We start from the raw sequence: 23,769 nt of genomic DNA on the forward strand, positions 1-23,769 counted from the left end.
TATACAGAAATTACAGACCGCAGAACGCCGTGATTGACCAATCAGAATGAGTATTCAACACAGCCATGTGATAAATACTTATATTATATTCCATTTTCTGCTACCCTCTATGAGCTTTGCATCCTGGTGCTTGTCCGTTGTAGTCCCTGACTTGTATAACAGCGGACTCATGAGAACGACCATTTAAAGCTGCTATAAATAGTATGCTTGTATACTTATATTTGCAGCGAGCCTCAATCAAGCCCAGTTGGACTAGGCACGTCCCAAAATACATTCAAAATGTAATAGACTGTGTTTATTTGGGGTTTTTTTTGTGGCCACGTGCGTCACGGAGATCCCACGCTTCCCACCCGAGAGCTCCGATATTTTGCACCTCTAGTCCGATCCAGCCGTCGGTCATACTGCATTATGTTTGGTGTTCATGCTGATTCTTCTTATGACTCTTCCCCGTTTAAAAATGTGTAATTTGAACCCCACAGAAACCAGCACCTGCAGGAGATGTCAGAGTGACTCAGGTAGAGCTATAACCTCCCTTCTGGGCTGCAGCATCTCTTTGGCTTGTGACCCACACACACATCCCGGGGAGGAGGGGATCCGCCCACTCCCTCCATCTCCACCTGTCCTCTGTCTAGCATCCTTCCATCCATCTTCTCCCCCCCTCTGTCCTCGTGTCTGGTGTACTGCCAGAGGTCGTGGATGAAATTCTGTCAAACCAGCCACATAAGAAAACTGTTACAGAAAAAAAAAAAAAAAACTACGGAAAATTAAAAAAGTCAATCAAAATAAGATATTTTGAAGACGGAGGCCGTTTCAGATTTGGAATATTCTGATCCGTGTGAACAGTTAGTTACATTAAAGGCCTGGTTTTGGTTGAGTGTGATTTCCGACACAGAGCCGTCTCTCTGCAGGGCATGTTTGAGTTGTTCTGCCTCTAAGCTGTTGAGACTAAAGCCCATTCGATATGCTCTTCTCTTGGAAGAAGTTGGCTGAACAGAGAGGGGGCAGGATGGGGGATATCATTGACTGCTTAAATGGCTTCCATTACACTTCTGCAAAAAGCATGACTTTTTTTTATTATTTCGCAGGATTTTATATGCCCTCCATATCCGTCTTTTGCATAATATTTTGTACCCACACAGCACAGACCTACCTGCCAGTGTTTTACAGACCTCTGCCTATGATATCTATTATAAATTGCTTCTTTGTTATCATCCCACACATTGTCTCGGAAGGCTTCTATGTCTAGTGCTGCAGTGTTCATGCTCAGAAAGTGTAATTCTTCATGTAGTATTTCCTCCTCTTGTCTGTGTTGTTATCAACAAAACTACAGAAGAGCTGCATGCACCGTATTACATGTACGCCTGGCGTGTCCAGTGTTGGTGATCAGAATTTTGTGCGACAGCCAGATTTCTGGTATTTTCAGGTGATGTAAGGATGTACAGTATGAGGGCAGGGATGTGCAATCCATCTGAAGATGTATCTAATCCATTTAGACTTGCATAATTAGCACAATGCTCTTACAGAATACGACACAGACTTCTATATCAGCTATATATCTGAGCGTCCAAGTTCATACTTTGAGCATGTACAGTAACATCCTGAGGTCGTGGTGAATATAGTAGTTCATGAAAGATCTCCTTTTTCCCCACTCACTTTTATAAAACCTCCTCCGTGCCATTCATCGCCACCAATCTTTGCTTTGTATTATCATCCTTTGTTTGGATGAGGCCGCAACAGTCACATGTAACATCTCATTTACCAGAGGTTTTCTTGGATGTAGCACCAATGCAACGAAAGAGCTAAGCCCTCCTGATATCATATCAGTAGCATGGTAGTCATTCTTAAGAGGAACCAGGTGCTCTGAATTCCAGTGGGGTGCAATTTGTCAAGAAAAACAAATTCAGGATAAAGGTGGCAATCTGATGAAGGCTTTGAAAACTTGAAAAGTCATCATCAGTTTTTGTCTGTCAAACAGTGAACACACCAAAATGATCAAGACACGAGCTGATTCTTTTTATTTTATTGACACTTGAGTGTCGCCCTTTTCTCGTGTTTGATTTGGGGGGAAACAAACAAGTCTGTAATTGGTTTTACAAAAGCTCTGTAGTAGCAGTGAAGTGGTTTTGGTAATGCACTTAAGCTGGCACATTCGCTGTGGTCAAGGACTCCATATTCTGCTCTTGAGAAGGATTTAGGGTGCTTGTTGACATTGTTGAAAAAAAGTAAATAGTATATATACATGTTTTTTCCACACTTTGTCATATTTAAAGGTACAGTGTGTAGGATTTGGCGGCATCTAGTGGTGTGGTTGCAGATTGCAACCAACTGAGTACCCCTCCGCTCACTCCTCCCTTTCCAAGACTGTGATAACGTGAGCCGGCGAGTGCAAAACTGTGGAAACGCCGTTCTCCTCGCTCAGAGGCGATCCTTACCATAATAACACTACTTTAGGAGCAATGGAAGTCAGACGGCGGCTGGCGTTACAACAGTTTTGCACTCTGCGGTTCACGGTCTGCAGTTTCACAAGCGTGTCGGAGAACTACGGTGGCCTTCAGGTAACGTAAAAACACGAAAGGCTCTCTCTAGAGCTCTCTAGAAAACACAATGATTCTTAGTTTCAGGTGATTATACACTAATGAAAACATAGTTATGAATATAATATTCAATTTCTGCTACTAGATCCCCCGAAATGTTACACACTGTTCCTTTAAGTGATTTTATGTCACACTTAGTTAGACTTAAAGTATTTTCCTGCCCTGTTGGAGTGCCTGTGCAACCTTACCAGCCAAAGTCATGAAAATAGTGCAAACGCTGGTGTTCCAGACTAAGACATGGTTTGGGCTTTTTTATTATTATTATTATTATCCCAAAATTGCACTACGCTCTGTGCTTGGCGAGCTGCCCTTTCAACACAGAGGATGTCACGAGCTACTAAATTACTGATGGGGTTCAGGAGAGAATAAAATCCGTTTGCACCTACTGAAATTGCCATTTCAGTGTGTGGAGTTCACTTCATCGCAGGCATTCGACATGCGCCGGCACAAAATGAGGCCATTTTTAGCGAGTTCTTCTCCACTCTATAGGCCAATCCCTCTTTAAAACTAAAATTATGCTTCCCCGTGTGGTCATATAACACATTTTGTTCGGTAATTCACACCCGGGAACTGTGACACTCCGCTGCTGGCCTCAGCATCTCCACCGAAAGAGTCAAGTGTTAACTGCCTGGCTAAAGGGCACAGCAGTTCATGTGAAGGCGAGGGTGTCTCAGTCACCTTCCCAACCTTGATGTACCCGTTCGTTGTGTACACAAGTGGCGGATCTAGGGCTTCACACTCAAATCATATCGGGTGTTTAACTGAATTATGTTGGGGTGCACACATTTAAAGTGTCCTAGAATCAGTTTGGTCATGATTTAACTGGCAAATGATATGCTCGCAGGCTTTTACCACACGCAGATGCTCGCCCGCACAATGTGCTATCAGAGTTCATAGTAATTAGCATTGGGGTTTCCTTGTAAAAGAGGACTTGTACACACACTCTGTCATTAGTTAATGGGCCTTGCAGCCTGTTACCAGGGCTTTACTCTCCCTCTCTGCTGCTCCCAGAGGGGCTGAGGTGAGGTGAGAACACGCCAGGGCTTCTGCTATCAGTCAGCCATACAGCATTAAATACAGCCTGAGTGAGGAGGGCCCATATGTCTCTGGGCATTACCCGATTAAAAGCTGCGGCTTCTGAGAAACGGAGCTGTTTCGGAGAGGGTCAGCTGTGTGCTCTATGCTGGTAGAGGACAGAACGGACCACTTGTGAGGGGGAGGTCTCTGTGTCGAGGCCCGTTATACGGAGAATCAGATGAAAACATCTCAACTCAACACGGCAGCTTCAGACTAAGGCTTGTGTGTCACTGCGGTCTGTAGACATAAGTCTGCAGAGCAGTAACTGTAGGGCTGTGAATTGACAAGAATCTGGCGATACGATACGTATCATGATTCAGGGGTTACGATTCAATATGTTGCAATATATTGCGATACTGCAAGCTAGGCGAAATATTACGATTTTTGTCAAATCTATTTTTAGGAAAAGACACAACACCATATGTATAAAATCGGAGTAAAAAAAGAGTCACTACGCTAGTTTTTCCAACCCAAAATCTAGCGTAACTTGGGAGCGTTATTTAGCTTCCTTCATAACATGCCAGTATGGTACCAATGGATTCCTTAGGTTTTCTAGTTTCCTTTGATGAAAACTGAGAACTGAGCCCGCTACAACCACCAATTTTTAAAGAGGTTAATTAAAAATCAATACAGCGTTTTTGAAGAATTGATGCAGTATCGCAAAACATAATATCGTGAATCTCATGTGTATCGAATATTTTCTTAGTATCTTCCCATAGTAACTGTAAATATTCATGTATTTAAAGGGAACATTTCTTGTGCAGCCATGAGTGCATTTTGATGTCTCCTCTGCTTGCAGTTTAAAGGTATGAATGGTGAGATTAGCCTAGATAAACTCAATTACCGGATTTCTGTGGGATCAGCAGCGGCTTCTCTCAAACAGAGAAATGCACCTTTAAACATCTCCAAAGAGGGACGGCATGTCTGAGTAAACTATGATGTTATTTCCATGATTTAATAGACAGACACAAATGTTGCAATTACCAAAAAATACTGCTTACACAGTAACTGCTCCTCTTTACAGGCTCCTGCAGTTGATTCAAACATTATTGTTATTGTACTGTAAGTACTGTAATAACGTATAATATTAGACTAACAGCTCCAAACTCTCAGTGCCGGAGAAGGTGCTTTCAGGCAACACTGCCACAAGCTCCTAATGTTTCATGCTGTGGCTACAATCTCTCCGCTTTCTTCACCCAACTGTAAACTGTCGTGTCAACACTTTATCAAGTAGCACTGACGTTCTGCAGAGCTGCTACTTGATCCTCTGGATATCCAGTGTTTGGGGCGAAGATAAACTCACCATTTAACATTCAAGCTGCATGCAGAGACAAAAAAAAAAATCATCCCACTCTGTGTGAGGAGAAAAATCTAACACCGTTTCCCCCAAAACTGTCTTTGATCTCGCCTGTTGCACAATTTGCTCACCACACGAACCAAAATAATTATTTTATGATGTTGTAAATCAATCTTGTACGACGGAGTATTAGGGCCACATTGAGGGGGGAAAGAAAATCTGAGATTTCGAGAATAAAGCCGTAATATTTCAAGAAAAAAAAGTTGGAATATTATGAGAATAAAGTCATAATATTATAAAGTAGTAATTTTATGTGTTATTTTAGAGGGGAAATAGAGCAGCGTGCCGGCTGTGTGACAATGTGGAACGTGGAGCATCTTGCGAAGTTCTACTTTAGTATAGGTTTCACAAATAATGAAATACTCATGAAATACTCATTATCAATGAATTTACTCACTATATATACAAATACTTTTGTCACATCAGTACCACATTATCATAAGTAGCAGGACCTTGAAAAGATTGTGCAAGAAACTGCGTTTATTCCGAAGAAAGAACCACACGGACTTGGGGGAAATTGCCTCTTTTGTATAGAACAGTGATCGACTGCAAGGCTATTGGTTACATTTGCGTGCTATTCAAAGGGGGTTTGTAGTTTCATAAGAAACAATAAGATTGGTAATCAAGAAATCATTTTTATTTCTCGTAAAGTTATGACTTTATTCTCATAATATTACAGCTTTTTTCTCGTAATATTATGACTTTATTCTCGAAATCTCAGATTTTTCCCCCTCAATGTGGCCCTAATACTCCGTTGTAATCTTGAGATTGAGACTCTCAGGATTTGGTTCGCCATGATTCGACATGTATCATGTAACTCTTCAGTTCATCCACCTTTTTTTACACTCTGCATAGTTTTAATAAGCATTGTATAAACAACTTTTTCTACGACTGTGCACATGGAAGCCGGCGGTGTAAAGGCGGTGTGGAGTGAATAAGGATTTAACAAAGAGCCTTTAAGTAGTTGACCTTGGCTCGTCTCCACCAGGTAGCCGTTCAAGCCTTCAGCAGAAAGAGTATGATTTAACTACACACGGTTTTAGTGTAAATGAAACGGGAATTAATGGAAAGATGAAAGAGAGGTGTAACAATACAGAGACCTTGCTTTATATTCTCCTTTTTCTTTTTTTTTGTTGTTGGCTCGATCGTCTGCCTTGGCTCTTGTTCTCCATTAGTGAAGTTAACAAGACGTCTTTAATAATAGCCTAGACAGGTGGATCACAATAGAGCTTCCAGTTTTCAACAAAAAAAAAGCTGACTGAGAGGAATGTGGGTGTGTACAGTGTGTGAGACGGGTGTTTAATGCACAGTGAGAGGCAGCGTAGTTGTGGGTGTGTGATGGTGTTGGCAGGGGTTTTAACGCAGAGGGACTGTGAGGTGAAAACAAGGTCATGTACACTGCACTAAGCTTACTAAATATGCACGTTGCCCAGAGCGGACCCTCACTCTATTATGAATATACTTCTGGTCTTGGCAGCTTGTTAGATTTGGTGGCTCGTAGCCACACTGATATAAGTCACCACCGCTCTCTTCTCTCCTTTCTCTCTCTCTCTCTCTCTCAGAGTGACTCCATCACTTGTGCTTGGAGCTGATCTTTAGGTCTAAATGGTGGGTTGCCAGTTGAAGAGACAGTCCCCTCGGTGCAGAGGTGGTGATTTAGTGGGGAGATAAGCTCTCCGTAATGGCAGGGTAGAATAATTCCTCTTTAACTAGGAGGCTTGGCTCTCTCCACCCTCCAGAAGAAAATGTTCCTGCTCCTCTTCTCTTCATTCTTTGCTCTCTTTTTTCTCCCCCTCTGTCCTCTCCTTTTTCGTTTGTCTTACTAAGTAGTTACTTGTCAGATATTAATCATTCAGAAAACACGATGCATTGTTAGCTCAAGCACTTTAGACGCGGTGTGTCGTAATGCTCAGGTTACAGATGGCACGACAATTGGTTCATTTTCCCATTTACAACCATACTCTTATTTTTCATTTACAAGGCTTTTTGACAGACGTTTGTTGTTTATTGCCTTGTAAATCCTCACAATGCAATGCCACTTTCAATGTCAAAGACTGCTTAAACATCACGATTTCTTCAGGGCACAAACATTTTCAAAAACTCTACATCTTGAAACCCCGAACCTGGCAACAACAGCACTTCCTAAAAGCTGTTGTATCTGGGTCTACAAGGCTAAAAATAGCGTCTTAAATTATTTAATTATGTAGTGAACGCTGTAACCTTTCTTTGGTTTGTTTGTCGAGACAACTTTCTACAATCGAGAGGCAGCGTGTGTTTGAATAAAGCCTCGCGACTCTGATCGATCCAAAAAATTACAAGTTGATTGGCATCGGGGAAAAAATAAGAAAATAAAATTGGCACGATACGAAAAAACAATATCTCTTCATGAAGAGGATGATGAGAAGGCTGCACGGTTTGATAAGTCCTTAGAGATATGAGAGGACGTGGAAAGCGTGGAGAAGAATGAAGTGGTGATGGTGATGAGTGGAGGAGAGTGAAGACATCACAGTTTCTTACTTCCTACATAGATCACATCTGTAACCCCAATCGTTCCGTCTCTGTCTGCCTCTCGCGCTCCGCTTCAGCCTTTCCCTCTCTGTGGCAGAAAAACTGGGAGGTCCTTTGTGCTGTAGAGAGATTTCAGTTTATATTTTACACTGCAGGTAGAGATGATGTGATGTAACTGTTGTGAAATCCACACAGGCGGAATAATCAAAGCAGGTTTATTGAGTTAGGCTGCCCCCTGGAGGCTTTAGCAATAAACTCCAGGCTGGACGGCTCTGGACACACTGCACTGTTGAGAGACCTGACAGGGTGAATCTCTCCATTTGAGGTTGACATTTATAAGTGTGAAGATGAAAACAAGAAATGTCCAGTTGTCGTCTACGTGATCATTCCGCACACAAATGCCACATGAACAACACAGTGCAGACCCGTTGTTCATGCCGATGGGAGACTAACGCAACCTGTGCATACGTGTGTGTGTTTCCCTCGCAGCCCTGCTGTCGTCGTGGTGCGAGGAGCTGGGTCGTCTCCTCCTGCTGCGTCACCAGAAGAGCCGGCAGAACGAACCGCAAGGAAAAGTCCCCATGCAGCCCAGCATGAACAGCATGAAGCCCGGCCTCACACACAGGTCAGTGGGGAGTCTCTGAGACGTCATCCTGTCAGATGAATAAAGACCGTGCTTATCTTGCAGTAAAGCCACATTCTCAATTCAGTTCAAGGTTGCTGTTTTTTCCATCTAGTGAAATTGAGCTTTGTTTTTCCTGGGGGGTCATAATGTATCCCAAAAAAGAGTAAAAAGAGGAGCATCAGCAGCATAAAATCGGTGAAGCGCAGCTGTGAATTGGCAGATATGAGTCATTGCATTTGAATAAATTAGGTTAATACTGCTGTTTCTTCTCCATTTGCTTGTTATTCCCCATTGAATGTGGTACACATCAGACACATTTGACACTTTTAATCACATTTGTATTGCACCCGTTGATACTTAGGCTGATACAAGCCTGTTTGTGCCATCTGTCAGTTGTCTGTTACTGCAGGCAACAGTGAGATAAACTCCCAGTCAGCCTGACATCAATACAAAATCACAGTGCAACAGACAGCTGACATGCAACTTTGTTCCTCGGCAACACAAACAGGAATAACATTACACATGAAACAGGTGAATAAACAGAGGTTAACGCAACACAACACACATATACTGACAGTAATAGTCTCTAAAGCTCAACAGTTGAGATGAGAGTATGTTTTGGGTGGGGATGGTGTGGTGCAGAGCTGCAGCGATTATTCGACAAATCAATTAATCACCAACTGTTTTGATAATTGAATAATTGGTATGAGTCATTTTTGATTCCAGCTTCTCAAATGTGAATATTTTCTGGTTTCTTTACTCCTCTATGACAGTAAACTGAATATCTTTGAGTTGTGGACAAAACAAGACCTTTGAGGATGTCATCTTGGGCTTTGGGAAACACTGATTGACATTTTTCACCATTTTTTGTCACTTTATAGACCAAACAACTAATTGATTAATCGAGAAAATAATCAACCGATTAATCGACAGTGAAAATAATCGTTAGTTGCAGCCCTAGTGTGGTGTCTGTGTAGATGGGTGCTGTGGGTGTGTGTAGATTCTAGATTCTTTTCATGATGTATTCTCCCAAATTGTACCAAATTAATTAATTAAAGCTTACGAAAGGTTCACTTTAGTATCTTTAAGAGACGATGTAATGCACATACCAAGACACAGAGGTATTCTGTTGTTTGGAGAGGAGCCAGATTTACTTCGAGTGTAGCTGAGGTGATCTGGGGTGGAGGGACAGACCGGCAGGGAAAAGAGAGAGCTGTGAAGTAATGTTTCTGGAGAACATTGTGTGCTCAGGCCTCTCTCAAAGAAGAAGAAGAAGAAAGCCCGGAGTTAGCCAACAGTCCTGTTTGCCTCTGCTGAGGATCTTGGGATAATGTTGTGCCTTTGTGAGGAAATATTGAACAAGTCGTCCGTTCCAAGAGCTAACCTCTGAGCGAAAACAAGCCGCTCTCCAAAAACAGCAGATCCTTCCCACTCCACTGGCCACTTGCCTCTCCCCATGAGGATTCAGCTTGTTTATCATATGTAACACACTCTCATATTTTGCCCCGATATTTGTTTTAAATTTGAATGTTAAACATTCCAGCTCTCCCCATCCACGTCCAGAGACTTTTCAACAACTCCAAAAAAATAATTTAATCATATTTAGTTCTTGCTGGTTTGTGTGGGCATGCAACTCCTCATCGGCTCATTTGGAGAGTTTTACTCATGTGCGGCCATTAGCAGATATCCTGGCTGGAAACGTGTTTTGAAATTGTACGCCAAACGTTTCAAATTGCCTAACATTTTGGCAAGGGGAATTCCCAAATTATTCACATTTCTGGACGGACCTGCAACTCTGCTGGCTTTCCATTGGCGCTCTTCTTGGCCGATCGAAACTTCCAGTGACATCAGGCTCATGTTTTTGTGTTTTGATCTACTTTCCAGTGATGGATCCTTTCCCTATGACTCTGTCCCCTGGCAACAAAACACCAACCAGCCCCCTGGGGCATTGTCTGTGGTTACAACAGTGTGGGGCGTGACCAACACGTCACAGAGTCAGGTATGTCCGTGCATGAGCAGCATCCAGTCCGTAATTATTCTACGTTCTGACACACAATCTGAGGTTTGTCTGCTTTGTTTATTTTACAAAACCTAATGGATGAATTATCTTCCTGTATCTGTTAAATCCAGGTGCTAGGCAACCCAATGGCGAATAGCAATAACCCCATGAATCCTGGAGGTAACCCTATGGGATCGGGTATGTCCTCCAGCCCATCAGGGCTCAACTCACCCCAGTTCAACGCTCAGCAGCAACAGTTTCCAAACAAAGGAGGCTCCAACCAGACGTACATGCAGCAGGGTATGTACGGCAGGCCCGGCTACCCTGGAGGTCCTGGGGGATACAGCGGGAGGTAAGAGACTTGATACGACTCTCTCTCTTTAAAAAGCAATAAAACGTAGCATAATGCTTAAAACATGCGTTCTGTGTTTTTTTTTTTTTTTACAGTTACTCTGGAGGCCCAAACCCTCCTCAAGGAGGTATGGGATTGACCTCCCACTCACGTCCTACTGGTGACTTCACTCAGCCAGCCGCCGCTGCTGCAGCTGCTGCCGTCGCCGCCGCCGCTGCTACGGCAACGGCCACGGCAACGGCCACGGTGGCAGCTATGCAGGAAACCCAGAATAAAGATATGAACCAGTATGGACAGGTACAGTACACACCTACTAACAGATGTTTACAGCTGTAACCACCAAATAGGCTCTAACATACAGAAATCTATCATCCAGCCACCTGCTGGAGACCCAATATAATCACATTAAACCTTCTGTTTTGCCTCCAGATGTGTTCTTCGTTCCAAATGGGCCCCACGCAGACCTACAATAGCCAGTTCATGAACCAGCCAGGCCCACGAGGCCCCCCCGGAGGTATGAATCCAGCCAGCATGGGATCAGCCATGAACAACCCCAACATGAGTGGACCTCCCATGGGCATGAACCAGGCTCGAACCCCAGGCATGGTGCCTTTTGGAGCTCACGGCCAAAGGATGCCTCAGCAAGGGTATCCCGGAGGACCTCGACCAGGCATGCCCATGCAGGGGATGAAGAGGCCATATCCTGGGGAGGTGAGTGGAAAGATCTGATGGTTTAAACTATCTGGAGCATTATGGGCTCTATTTTTCCTGCAGGCTCACAGACAACACTCGGCCAAACACAGTTTCTTAAGTTTTTGCATCTGTGCCTGTTTGGTAATTTCCTGGCACCATACGGACATGACAAAAAAAATTCCCCAAACCTTATTTTGCATTTGTTTGTTTAAAGAACACGAGGACTGTTTCAATTTTTGAAACTGATATTCTGCAAATAGAGGCGGAGAATAACAACAGCTCCGATTGCGGAAGTGAATTTCCCATTCATTTACTCCATTGACGTTTTAAGAAAATCCTTTCATACGAGATAAATCGTGACGATAAAACATTTGATTTGAAAAAATGCAGAGTACAAGACTGTGTACATAATTATTCTAAGAGTGAAGGAAGTACTCCCATAAATCATTGCGAATGCCGACTGGCCGCCTCTGGAGCTCTAAAATGAAGACAGATTCAGCAACTGCATGCCTTATTTCTCGCCATAAATGTTTTTAGAAACACATTCCGGTGAACTATTTTAGTAATATAAGAGATAGTTTCAAAGTTTCAAGTTTCAAATTTGCTGGTCACGCCCATTTGTGTTTGCGCCTGGAGATTTTGCTTGTTTGCATTTGCGCCCTATTCCAGAAAAATAGAGCCCAACGTGTCTTATAGCACCTAAAACATGTGTCTAATGTTTTTTACTTTAACTTTCTTCGTCCAGGCGAGTTACGGCGGTCAGCAGTACGGGCCGAACAGTCAGTTCCCGCCACAGCAGGGGCAGTACCCCACGACAAACGCCTCCAGGCCGCTGCCGTCTCCGAACTACCCCGGCCAAAGGATGCCAGGGCAGCAGGGCCAAGGACAGTACCCACCTGGCATGCCCATGGGCCAGTACTACAAGGTCTGTTATGCCACACTATTCATCCATCCATTTTCTACAGCAAATAACTCCTACTCAGGGTCAGAAGGGAGGCTGGTGCCCTTCCCAGCATGCACTGTTCAAAAGGCAGTGACAGACAGATCCCTGGTCATATTTATAGCACATTTTGGAACAAACTACATGGTTTATGCCCGGAGCTACGAGGAACTATATCAAATTTATATTGCTCTTTATTCCCTCACAGCAAGAGCCCTTCAACGGTCAGAGCACCAACTTCTCTGGAGGCGGATACTCCTACGGCCAAGGCAACGGGGTATGTTTTCAGTAAGACTTTGTGCTAAGTTTGACCCAGTCATGTATGTGAAATGAGCTTTACAGATGTTTTCATTATTGCACTTTCCTGCCTTTTACAGCCCCCGAGGCCCGTTAACTACCCCCACTCCCCGGTCCCTGGAAACCCCACACCCCCTATGACCCCAGGAAGTAGTATTCCTCCGTACCTGTCGCCAAACCAGGATGTGAAGCCCCCGTTTCCACCCGACATGAAACCAAATATGACAGCACTACCGCCCCCTCCATGTGAGTACCCCAGCAGTTCTCAAACAAGTGGTTGCTTTTATCCTCATTTTATTTCATCTTGTGCGCATTGTGTGACTTAACCACCAGTTTTTCTTCTCTCCCAGCTAACCCCAATGATGAGCTGCGGCTGACGTTCCCAGTCAGGGACGGAGTGGTGCTGGAGCCGTTCCGCTTGGAGCACAACCTGGCCGTCAGTAACCACGTCTTCCACCTTCGACCCTCCGTCCACCAGACCCTCATGTGGAGGTAGGACCACCACACACGCCTCCGCTTCCATTGTTATTTGCAGCCTGCACCGCAATCACAGAAAGTTCCTGCAATAAAGCAGCTTTCAATAAATTGTATTAAAGGGGACCTATTATGCTTTTGTGCTTTTTCCCTTCCCTTTAGTGGGTTATAGAGGGGTTTTTTCTGCGTGTAAAAGTTCTGCAAAGTTACAAAGCCCAAAGTCCACACCAAAGGGAGTTACTCTCCCCGACAGAAACACTGCTCCTGAACTGCCTGAAATGCCTTGATTGAAATCCCACCTTTTCTTCCGTAACGTGGTGATGTCACCAAGTAACACATTTTGCCTAGTGGCTAGTTTGGCACGCCCTCAAACAAAGCTAGTTAGAGCGGAGCCAAAAAGTTAGGTTCGGTTGACAACAACAGTGGGCCAGCTGACCAATCAGAGCAGACTGGGCAGAGCATTTCAGACAGAGGGTGAAAAGAGGTGCTGCAGCACAGCCGGTATGAGAAAAGTAAAGCCTTTTCTAGTAGAATCCCAAAATACAAGTATGCACCTGAAAATATGCATAATAGGTCCTCTTTAATCTAAACAATTGTTTTAAGCTAAATGCTCATAAATACATAATCTGTTGTTGTTCTTCGTTTTTTCTGAAGCTTATCACTAACCACTGACTCTCTGGTCCTATTACTCCCAAAGGTCAGACCTTGAGCTCCAGTTTAAGTGCTACCACCACGAAGACAGGCAGATGAACACCAACTGGCCCGCCTCCGTCCAGGTCAGCGTCAACGCAACGCCCCTCACCATCGAGAGGGGGGACAACAAAACCTCCCACAAACCTCTGCACCTGAAACATGTATGCCAACCCGGGAGGAACACCATCCAGATCACAGTCACCGCCTGCTGTTGTGTGAGTACAACTACTACTACTAACAGTGCAGTACAGAAATGTGATTATTTAATTCAACAGAAAGATGGGATGATTTTCACAATATGAAAATATACTAATACTATACTAATAACATGATTTAACTTAGTATATGTTATTGCGCTCATTAGACTTCGTGTTTGATTTTCTGTTTATTTCCATGTCCTTGTGTTGCTTTGCAGTCCCACCTGTTTGTGCTGCAGCTGGTCCACAGGCCATCTGTGCGATCCGTCCTCCAGGGGCTCCTGAAGAAAAGACTCCTTCCTGCAGAACACTGCATCACCAAGGGTACGGCTCATTTTGTCTCCTAGCGTAGTTAATATGCATAAGTACATCTTAATTACACAAGCTCACACCTGTTTCTCTTTACGGTGCGCTTTAAAACAGGTATTGAAGTACACCTGCAACTGTTTACAAAGTAATACCTTCCCTCTGAAACGCTCTCTCTCTTTTTCAGTGAAGAGGAACTTCAGCAGCGTGGCGGCCTCGACAGGCAGCACCACTCTCAACGGGGAAGACGGCGTGGAGCAGACGGCCATTAAAGTGTCGCTGAAATGTCCCATTACCTTCCGACGCATCCAGCTACCGGCGCGAGGGCACGACTGCAAACATGTCCAGGTTTGTTCAGATTCACAGAGGCGTTGAAAGTTAATTGCGAATGGCAGAAGATGATTCTAAATGAGCATTTGTAATGTTTTTCTCCGTAGTGCTTTGATCTGGAGTCCTACTTACAGCTCAACTGTGAGAGGGGGACATGGAGGTGTCCTGTGTGCAAGTAAGTGAAGAGCTTTTTTGTTTTTGTTTTTTTCTGGGTGGGGAAAAATGGGATTACTAAAGGCCTTTACACATCAGGGGCGTGACAATTAAACGGCACGAAAATGCGATATACTCAACTGTGATTATTACACTGTACGTCTAGGGCTTTTATTGTGAAAGGTAAGAACGGATGGAGTGCATCTGGTATGGTTGTCAAGGTTGAAAGAAGTAATAAAGTTTGTCGTTTGCTGTCTGGTTCGGACTATGGAGCCTCCGTCTGTGCGTTCCAATACTTATACTACCATACTATTTAGTACGCCAGAAAAAGATTTAGTATGTCCCAATACATTTAAAGTCAAATGGAGTATGCGAAAAATACCAGGATGTCCTACTACATCCGGTCGCATTTTGCAGTATGCAAGCTAGCATGCTTTTCTGGCTTTTCTGACCCACAATCCTCTACGCAGCAGATATATGAGCAAGAGGGTCAAAGTTCAAGGTGAAACGGTATGGCAAAGTAGCATGTCCCAATAGTCTGCATACTGCATGCAACAGTACGTACTTTTTAAGGGCAGTTGCAGTACGTACTAAATCTTAGGGAAAAAAGGATGCGATTTGGAACATAGCCGTTTTGTTGTTACATAAATGTAGCCGCAACTGAACCCTTTCCGCACAACGTGATTGGTTGATGCCTTTATTTGCGGTGCAAAGGAAAAATTGACCTCATTAAAAAAAAAATGACAACGCCTTTTTCGTCACATGATATTTGCGTTCTCGTACTCGTGACAAAAACAGTTACAAAAATATATTGAAGTGTGAATTAATGCATGAAAAAAAACACCCCAGTGTGTAAAGGCCTTCATAAGGAATGCCTCTAATTGATTATATCTAATGGTTGTTTTTTTCTCCTTTCAGTAAAACGGCATTGTTAGAAGGTCTGGAGGTGGACCAGTACATGTGGGGAATCCTCAACGCCATCCAAAAGTAAGTTTTTCTCTTTCTTCGGCTAAATCAACAACTTGGAGTTCATTGTTTCAGATTTAAACATACTGATTTCTCCTTTAACAGTTCAGAGTTTGAAGAGGTCACTATAGACCCGACATGTAGCTGGCGACCTGTCCCCATTAAATCTGAGCTACACATCAAAGAAGACCCTGACGGACCGCTCGCCAAGCGCTTTAAGACCATGAGCCCCAGTCAGATGACCATGCCCAACGTGATGGAGATGATCGCCCAGCTAGGGCCCGGCACAGGACCCGGACCTGGCCCCTTACTAGGTCCCAGCCCCTACCCGCCACACCCTAGTCAACATCCCAGCGGCAACGGGGGAGATTACCCCGGAGCAGGTAAAGAACAGCAGCCATGGCCCGACTGCGTAGATCAATAACAGGATAGTCAGCTCATTTGTTGGAAAAGTGAGCTGTTTTTGCTCTTCATAGCAGGAACCACTGATGTGTCTCTAGTGCATTAAACAAAGAAAAAAGCCCCAAGGAGAGTTTTTTTGCTGAACCTGTTTTAAAATGTTGTAAGCTCTGATAAATGTTTCATAACAGTAAAAAAAAGTGGAACGTGAATATCCCCTTATGTAACTACTTTTGAAAAATAAACTTTTTGCAACAGTAATGCCTGGTTCAGACTACACGATATCTTTGTTGGTTACGATGGTCACTATGTCAGATTAGACAACTGAGAGTCATAAAGTCTTGTTGTGAGAGGCATGACGGACTACACGTCCAATCATCGCTGGTCGTCTTTCACGACGTACGTGATGTCATCAGGAAGGAAGCTTGATGCTAATGGTAGTACTCACCAGTTTGCTGAAGTGCCTCTCCTATTTTGCTATAATCAAGCTGATATTGAGTAGTCTGAACTGGAGGGATGCACCTATACCGATGCCAGATTGGATACTTACTCAAATAGCTGGATCGGGTATCGGTGACAATGGGGCCGACCTATTCAATTCAATTCATGAATGTTCATATACTATACATATTATATACTGGAATTTGAATTCCTGTTCACATTTTGACCAATTTGTTTCTGCATTAAAAAGGTTTACACTTGAATTGTAATTCCTGTTCATTTTGAAGACTTTTTTGCCAAGTTGTTGATGTACAGTTTATTATTTTAATGATAAATAACAATTCACTAAATTGATATCTATGTATACATTTGTTACATTTTGTTTTACAAAGCTTGGAAAGCGATGTTTAAGTCAAGCCTGATGTTGTCTTACACATAAAAGAATGATCCGAGTCTCTTCCACACAGTGAGGCATACAGCTTCTTAATTAAACACTGGTATCAGATCGGCACTCGGTATCGGCCGATACCTAAAGCCCAGGTATCGCTATCGGTACCGGGACTGAAAAAGTCGGATCGGTGCATCCGTTGCCATGAGGATTCATCAGACAAGTGGGACAAGGCCAAACTGCAGTTTGACAAAGGTGTTTTTTTTTTTTTTTGTCCTTGAAGGCAACAGTTACCACAGCCAAGTGAGCTTTGACTTCCCTCACGGGAACCCCTCTGGTGGAGGTGGAGGAGGAGGAGGAGGTCCCCCTATGAGTGACTTCATCCACGGCCCCCAGCTCTCCCACCCCCCGGATGGTCCTGGCGGTCTCCTCTCCCAAGACAAGCCCCTTAACCACGGCATGAATGATGCAGTAAGTAGGGACGACTTCCAGGGCTGCTTGCTCTCCCGTTCCATTATAATAATAAAGTAGCTTTATGGGAACATTATACAATCTAGTAAATTAGGATTATGTTTGGTCTGACTTTTAGGTTTTACGTCTCTTATTTATCTACTGCTAAGTTATGTTGTGCTACAAAGAGCTCTGATTTGTTATCTGAACAAGGTGCAGTCGTGCCTCTAGCCAGCATGTGTGCTCAGTCATGCTCACGTGCTCACGTCGCCATATAACGTTGCAGCTGTACATGTCTGCTGATCACACAGCTTCCATTTAGAAGGCCTGTTCCATATTATTCACGCTGGAACTCATTTCGCTTCTTTTCCTCTCTTTCTTCCCACGCATCCCCCCCTCCCTCCTTCCCTAACACTCTTCCTGTGTCCTCCTCCTTATTTTTCACTCTCCGTCTCTTTCTCTCTCTCTCGCTTTCTGTCTCCCTTCCTCCCTCTCGCACCTGCAGATGTCCCATACCGATCAGTCCCATAACTCCATGCAGCAGAGCTTGCATGCATCTCCCCACCCCGGCAGCCAATCAGGGCCGCCCTTACATCACAGTGGCCAGTCAGGGCAGCCCTTGCATCACAGTGGCCAACCATCGCAGCCGCCTCGCCAGCAGTTGCAGCCTCATCAGCAGCAGCAGCAGCAGCAGCATCAGCAGCAGCAGCAGCAGCAGCATCAGCAGCAGCAGCAGCAGCAGCAGCAGCCTGGGCACAACAGTCACCCTCACAGCGATCTGAACTTTAACCCCTCCTCAGATGGCCAGGATATGCCCGAACCCTCCCTGGATGTAAGTGTGCCCGCCCCTGGGTACCCTAAGCTTACCTGTTAACAGCTAACATTGTCTGCTGCAGCTGCTTTCATCTCTTTGCTGTTTGTGTTTGACTTTCAATTTGCTTTCTATTTGTGTGTACACTGGCTTCAACAGCATGAATCAAAGTCAGCCAGCAGCTAAAAGATAAATATGTTTTTCAGGTTATTTAGCCTCGCCACTCATTGTCTTTTTCTTCCTGCCTTTTTCTCCACAGCTGCTTCCAGAGCTGGCCAACCCAGACGAGCTACTATCATACCTGGACCCTCCCGACCTTCCCGCCAACAGCAACGACGACCTTCTCTCCCTCTTCGAGAACAACTAGCCTCTCACCTCCTCCCCCACCCCCTAGAAACCCTCCCGCACCTACAGGAGTCGTGACGTGTTTGACTGTCCGTCCACAGACACCTCAACTGACCTCCTATCGATACTTCAAGCGGCTTCCTGTGCTCACGCGCGCACACACACATACACAGTCTATCAACGGATTAACGTGTGGCATAGGAGCACGGCTGAAAAAAAAGAAGAGGCGCCTGTAACGGGAACTCCGAGGGAGAGAGAGCAGGAACGCCGCTCATCCCCCGCCGCACTCCCTTTTATTTCTTTCCTCGTGTAAAGATTCCACGCACCAGTTCCACCGCCTCGGACTCGAGAAAACACACCATTTACAGCCATGTTGGCGGGCACTAAAGTGATATTATATATATATACATATATGATATTTGTGACTTTTAAACTGAAAACTGTGCAGCTATAATCATCATGTGTAAACAACACGGAGGAGACAGGAAAAGTGTTGTTAGCTTTGTTTTTTTTTGTTTTTTAATTATGATTTTCTTTTTGTGAAAAAAAAAACATTGTCTTGTTAGAGTGTTTTTATCCGATCTGAAATGTGTTCTTCCAAAACTTTGGCACATGCCATCACGCCCTTCGATCCCCAGACTTCTCAGTGTGTGTGTGTGTGTGAGTGTGTGTGTGTGACAGTTGAATAACTGGAACTCATCAGAATCGGAGCACTGAAAGGACGAGCTAAAACGTCCTTGAGTGTCAACAGAGGAAAAGAGCGCACATTGTGCAATTTAGTGTGTGTGTGTGTGTGAGTGTGTGAGTGTGTGTGTACATACGTATGTGTGTGTGTATGTTTACGTGTCCTCATCGGTTTGCCTGCGAGCGTGTGTGAAAGACAGCGGGTGGAGAAAGTTGGAGACAGAGGAGGGAAGAAAAATATTGAACAGAAGAAAGATAAAACAATCCACTTTACGAGCTGTCTCCGCGCTTTTCCTCCCGTCTGCGGTCGTCCTCGTGTATTTATTGTAATGTTTCGCTCTTCCTCATCAAATTCAGCACCATTTTGTTCACAAGTGCATGTGTGCCAACGGCTCCTGTTGTCTTTGTCCAGCCTAAACGTGCTTGATCAAATCTCTCTGTCTTTATATTTATTATTTTATTTCAAATTCATCAGTTTTTTTTTTTTTAAATGTGTTTTATTTTCTTCCCTCATTGAATCAGATTCACATCACCAAAGTTGTCCTATGCTTTTTGTAAAAGGGGTTGGGCCTGGATATTATGTTGCTGCAAGAGCAGGATTTCAACAGAAGTTTTTAAAATCACTGTGTTTTATAGAAACGTCTGTGTGATTGTTCTGATCTTTCCTTTTGTTGTTTTGTTACCTGCATCTTTTTTTGGGGGAAAAAAAACATCCTGCATGATCCAACAGTGTTTCCAGAGCTGTTGTATATACCCATTGTGAATACTTTGTGACTGTACAGTACTGTACCACCTATCTATTACTGGCAACTACATGGTACTGTATGTCTGTCAAAGACTACGCACACTCACACACACTCACAGAATCCCTTTTAACCAGTCCAATATTGTAATTGATCCAAATGCACTCTCACTAGCCTCGTGTTGAGTACCTGTGTATTGTTTTCCATTACAAGTGAAAAGGAATATTCAAATTGCTCAGCAGGCAAGTTGTACGAGTTATTTTTTTTTTTATGTATAAGAATTGGTCAGCTTTAAATTAGTTGTTTTTTTCTGTCTAAAAGATTGTTAATGCAGCTTAGAGGTCCAAATTTCTCCAAAAAAATGATATCATTGGAACAAGTGACCTCGCCCTCTTTATTTAAAGTGAGAATGTGCAAAATGTCCTCTGGAATGAGTTTTTTATAACCACACCTTGCAAAAATGTGTGAATTGTGTATTTTCATCACATTTGATATTGTTTTTAAGTTATTATTTTTTTTTTGTCCAGTGTTTTTAAGTCTAATTTGGTTTACACGGTTTTATGCAGTACAGTCAATGAATTTAAAAGATACTGTATGTTGTCGGACAAAAGTTCCCCCATTTTGAGATTTGTAATCCGTTTGAAGAACCAAATATGGCTTTACTGATCGTCAAATCTGATCGCCTGCATATAACACAGTTGAAGGATCAGACGTTGTTCGTGTTTGTTTATATGTTTGTTAAAGACAATGCACTGCCGCGTCGGGATGTTTTATTTCCCTACACAGTGTGTAACTGTAACTGCAACCTTTCACAGAATCACGTCGAGTAAATTTGACACAAATTGTACTGTCTGATTGCAGACGTCGAGGAAATTGAGTTGAGGATTTAAAAGAGAATGCAATTAATGTTGTAAAATGGATTTTGGGGGAGACCTCCTGTTTGCATTACAAGGGGAGGCTGTGGCAGAGGGTTGGGGATGTAAGGGATACGTGTATATAATGTAAATGACAAATAGAGACACGTTAACAGAAATGTATTCATTTTCTCCAGGGGGAGTGTGCATAGTGTATTTAGAATTTGTAAAGCTTGCATCCTCCTGTCAGACATTGAATTGGCAAAATGAGTCTGCGTTCGATTGTGCAGACCTCTCTAACCACGCCTGTTCATTTATGGAAGATACTTTATGTGCCCCTCCACGTGGGGTTTCCAAGAAAAAAATACATTTTTTTCCTTTGTGTAATATTAAACTTCTGTGTATTTCTCTATTACCTGCGTACTTTATAAAGGTGCTACAAAATTATTCAAACCTTTTGAGGTAGAATTGGGACTTGGAGACATTGAGCTTTTAGTGGCTCTTTAAGGGTTGTTTCCAAATTTACAGTTTGTAAAAACAATTTTGTCAAATTTATAATTTTTATGCAATTTGGCTAAATCTTTATCTGCTATAAAGGTACAATCTGAAGTGATTGGCGCAACAGGTGGCAGTTGTCTCTTTGGTTTTGTACATCCTATGTACAATCATTTCATATTCTAAACTGGTCAGAAAAAACATTGTGATTTTTAGTCTTGCAAATCTGTATGTAGTTAGATGACGTGACATCCTAATATTTATCTAATAAATATGTATTCAGATGAAACACAATTAATGGCCTTTTGCGTCTTTTGACATACAAAGTGCAACCAGCGTATATTAAACCATTACATGTTCCACAAAAAGATCATTTTGTGCTACATAAACTCAATACTAAACTATACATATCATTTTAAAGTGATTACACATGTTAATTGTGTGTTTTTACAGGCTGGAATAGCACAGAATAACAGATTATAGGCCTCTTTCCACTGAGAACATTTTGACTTGTCACACAAGGAAAATCACAGGTGTAAATGATCAAATGAATTATGGCTGCTTCAGTTTCAGGGTATTGTGCCTGCTGGTATTATTAATTAGTTATTACATAACGCCTGAGCTGTGTTCCTACTATGACAGGTCAAAATGTCTGCTGTAAAAAGGGTCTATTTCACCACATTAACAATTAGTTCATTCATAAGCTATTAGTAGAAAGGGCATTATTCAATATAATAAAGTTATTCTGTGAGCTGAAATAAATACTGAAAGAAGAGATTGATTCAATTACTGTAGCAAATAATTATCCTTTTTCAATTAACTAGTGAGTCACAGATTGAAGCTTTAACAGCTAGCACATTTGTGATTGATCCAAGTAGCTTTAAGTGTTCCAGACAAACAAAACATGAGCTTACGTACTCTTATTTTATGGCTGAATCAGTTCAATGAACCTGAGATCAAAATAATGTCACTGATGACAAAGATAAGATAAAATATTGTTGTGTTTTTGGGAAAGCAACATCAAAGCTAAATTGGATTTTGTGTTAATTTTGAGATTAACAGATTTATTCAATTAATTTAAATTAATTTTCAAAATGCCCCTCCTCTAGTGATATAGTTTCACTTACAGTATGACCACTTTACAGGGGAATAATAAAGTTCAGACAAACCATTACCAACCCTGTACCTGGACAGATATGAATGCAGGAAGGTTTAGCACAGCCAAATGAGCATTCAAATGATTCAGTATATGTCATCGCAGTGAATAGTTTAAAGCAGGAAAACAGCGATGCAAATCGCACAAATGCAAAATTGATATCAGAATGGAAAAGTTCCTTTTCTGTGCCCACTCCTTAAAATGTAAATATGACTGGTAGATACTGCTGGCATTATAAATTTGCAAATGTTATCAATCATCCTGAATAGAGTACATGTTAATACAGCTGATTAACTACATCATCCCCATCATCATTTTTATCTTTTTTGTGGAACAACAACAATTTAGCACAAGTAAGATGTTACTCAAGATTATTTGCAGACAAAATATAAATAAATAAAAACACTTAAATATTAGTCCACATTGTAGGATTCTTTGCAAAATCAGGTTTTGTTTCCCCTTCATAGATTTGAAAAGCTTAAGTTTTCCATAAACCCAGTTAAAGTTGGGCTTAAAGGTTCAGTATTGACCTGGGAAACAGCAATTTGAGAGAATGATTCTCATACAAGTGTTTCAGAAGCTTTCAACCACATCGCCTGGTCTTCCTCAGCGGATAGAGTTGCTCAGTTGTCATGGAGATTTATTTTATTTGGATTATTATTTTGTATTAGGCCTAGCACAATAAAAAATATATAAAACAAGACAGGGAATTAGTATACAAAAGATGAAGGATATAGAATTCAATCAACAATGGTGGAAATGATGCCATGCAGACACAAACCATAAACAATAGAGGTACCATTATACTGAAAATCAAGCAACCAAAAATAAAACAAGCCACAAAAAAAAAGACATGGAGATGGTTTAGGTGTTATCACGTCACCCAAGTTTACAATGTTGGTCATATGATAACTGACTGATACATTTTGACAAACTCAGACACCTAGAAAGTGGACCTTTTTTTCCATACTTTATTTTGAAAGTTCAGTATAGCAGTTACATAAACATGTTCACATTTTTCATCACAAAAAATTCAGCAAATATACTTTACAGTATAAAAATGAATTGTTTATACAACAAATAAAATGTAAGGACAGGAAAAGATGAATAAAAACAAAACAAAAACAACAAAAAACCAAAAACAATCGGGGTCAGTTAAACAATTGGAATAAATTTGAAATGTCTAAACAATCTAATTGCCAATTTAGAATTTTTGAGTTTTAAGTTTTCAATCACAGTGAAATATGTTTTAAAATCAGTATTTTTAAAAGTATAAAAGGAGATTCTTTTTTTTAAGCCATATCATTATATGGATATAATATTTTGCTAAAATATTAATCAAATGAATTATGTAAATTTAATCTGCCTAAAAACTGGGATTGTTAAAAGTGAGTAATATCTTAATCTCTCTTAGTGTAATATATTTTTACAAATGTTTTGAG

General features: G+C 42.2%; 1 protein-coding gene and 1 long non-coding RNA gene across 10 annotated transcripts in view; one reads left to right on the forward strand and one right to left on the reverse strand.

Annotated features, from left to right (window-relative positions):
- zmiz1a (zinc finger, MIZ-type containing 1a) overlaps nucleotides 1-21,462 on the forward strand; it is a 126,514-nt gene extending 105,052 nt beyond the window's left edge. For 4 of the 9 annotated variants that reach the window (XM_074645997.1, XM_074645998.1, XM_074646002.1 and 1 more), the window contains 18 exons: nucleotides 8,026-8,161; nucleotides 10,046-10,160; nucleotides 10,292-10,512; nucleotides 10,608-10,809; nucleotides 10,942-11,223; nucleotides 11,951-12,130; nucleotides 12,354-12,422; nucleotides 12,523-12,688; nucleotides 12,793-12,934; nucleotides 13,614-13,824; nucleotides 14,025-14,130; nucleotides 14,300-14,460; nucleotides 14,550-14,617; nucleotides 15,514-15,582; nucleotides 15,667-15,944; nucleotides 17,073-17,260; nucleotides 17,745-18,071; nucleotides 18,310-21,462. In XM_074645997.1, the coding sequence (XP_074502098.1) occupies nucleotides 8,026-8,161; nucleotides 10,046-10,160; nucleotides 10,292-10,512; nucleotides 10,608-10,809; nucleotides 10,942-11,223; nucleotides 11,951-12,130; nucleotides 12,354-12,422; nucleotides 12,523-12,688; nucleotides 12,793-12,934; nucleotides 13,614-13,824; nucleotides 14,025-14,130; nucleotides 14,300-14,460; nucleotides 14,550-14,617; nucleotides 15,514-15,582; nucleotides 15,667-15,944; nucleotides 17,073-17,260; nucleotides 17,745-18,071; nucleotides 18,310-18,417 (3,029 nt within the window). In that variant the 3' untranslated portion in view covers nucleotides 18,418-21,462. Of the gene's footprint in view, nucleotides 1-479; nucleotides 516-8,025; nucleotides 8,162-10,045; nucleotides 10,161-10,291; nucleotides 10,513-10,607; nucleotides 10,810-10,941; nucleotides 11,224-11,950; nucleotides 12,131-12,353; nucleotides 12,423-12,522; nucleotides 12,689-12,792; nucleotides 12,935-13,613; nucleotides 13,825-14,024; nucleotides 14,131-14,299; nucleotides 14,461-14,549; nucleotides 14,618-15,513; nucleotides 15,583-15,666; nucleotides 16,222-17,072; nucleotides 17,261-17,744; nucleotides 18,072-18,309 lie in introns of those variants that run through there. The other 5 variants (XM_074645994.1, XM_074645996.1, XM_074646003.1 and 2 more) reach the window with 3 other exon arrangements.
- Nucleotides 15,327-23,769, reverse strand: part of LOC141773870 (uncharacterized) — a 143,462-nt gene continuing 135,019 nt past the window's right edge. Inside the window, exon 3 of the long non-coding RNA XR_012595196.1 lies at nucleotides 15,327-15,345. This is a non-coding gene — a long non-coding RNA (uncharacterized LOC141773870). The remainder of the gene's footprint in view (nucleotides 15,346-23,769) is intronic.

Source organism: Sebastes fasciatus, chromosome 9 (genome assembly GCF_043250625.1).
Source record: "Sebastes fasciatus isolate fSebFas1 chromosome 9, fSebFas1.pri, whole genome shotgun sequence".
Lineage (NCBI taxonomy): Eukaryota > Metazoa > Chordata > Actinopteri > Perciformes > Sebastidae > Sebastes > Sebastes fasciatus.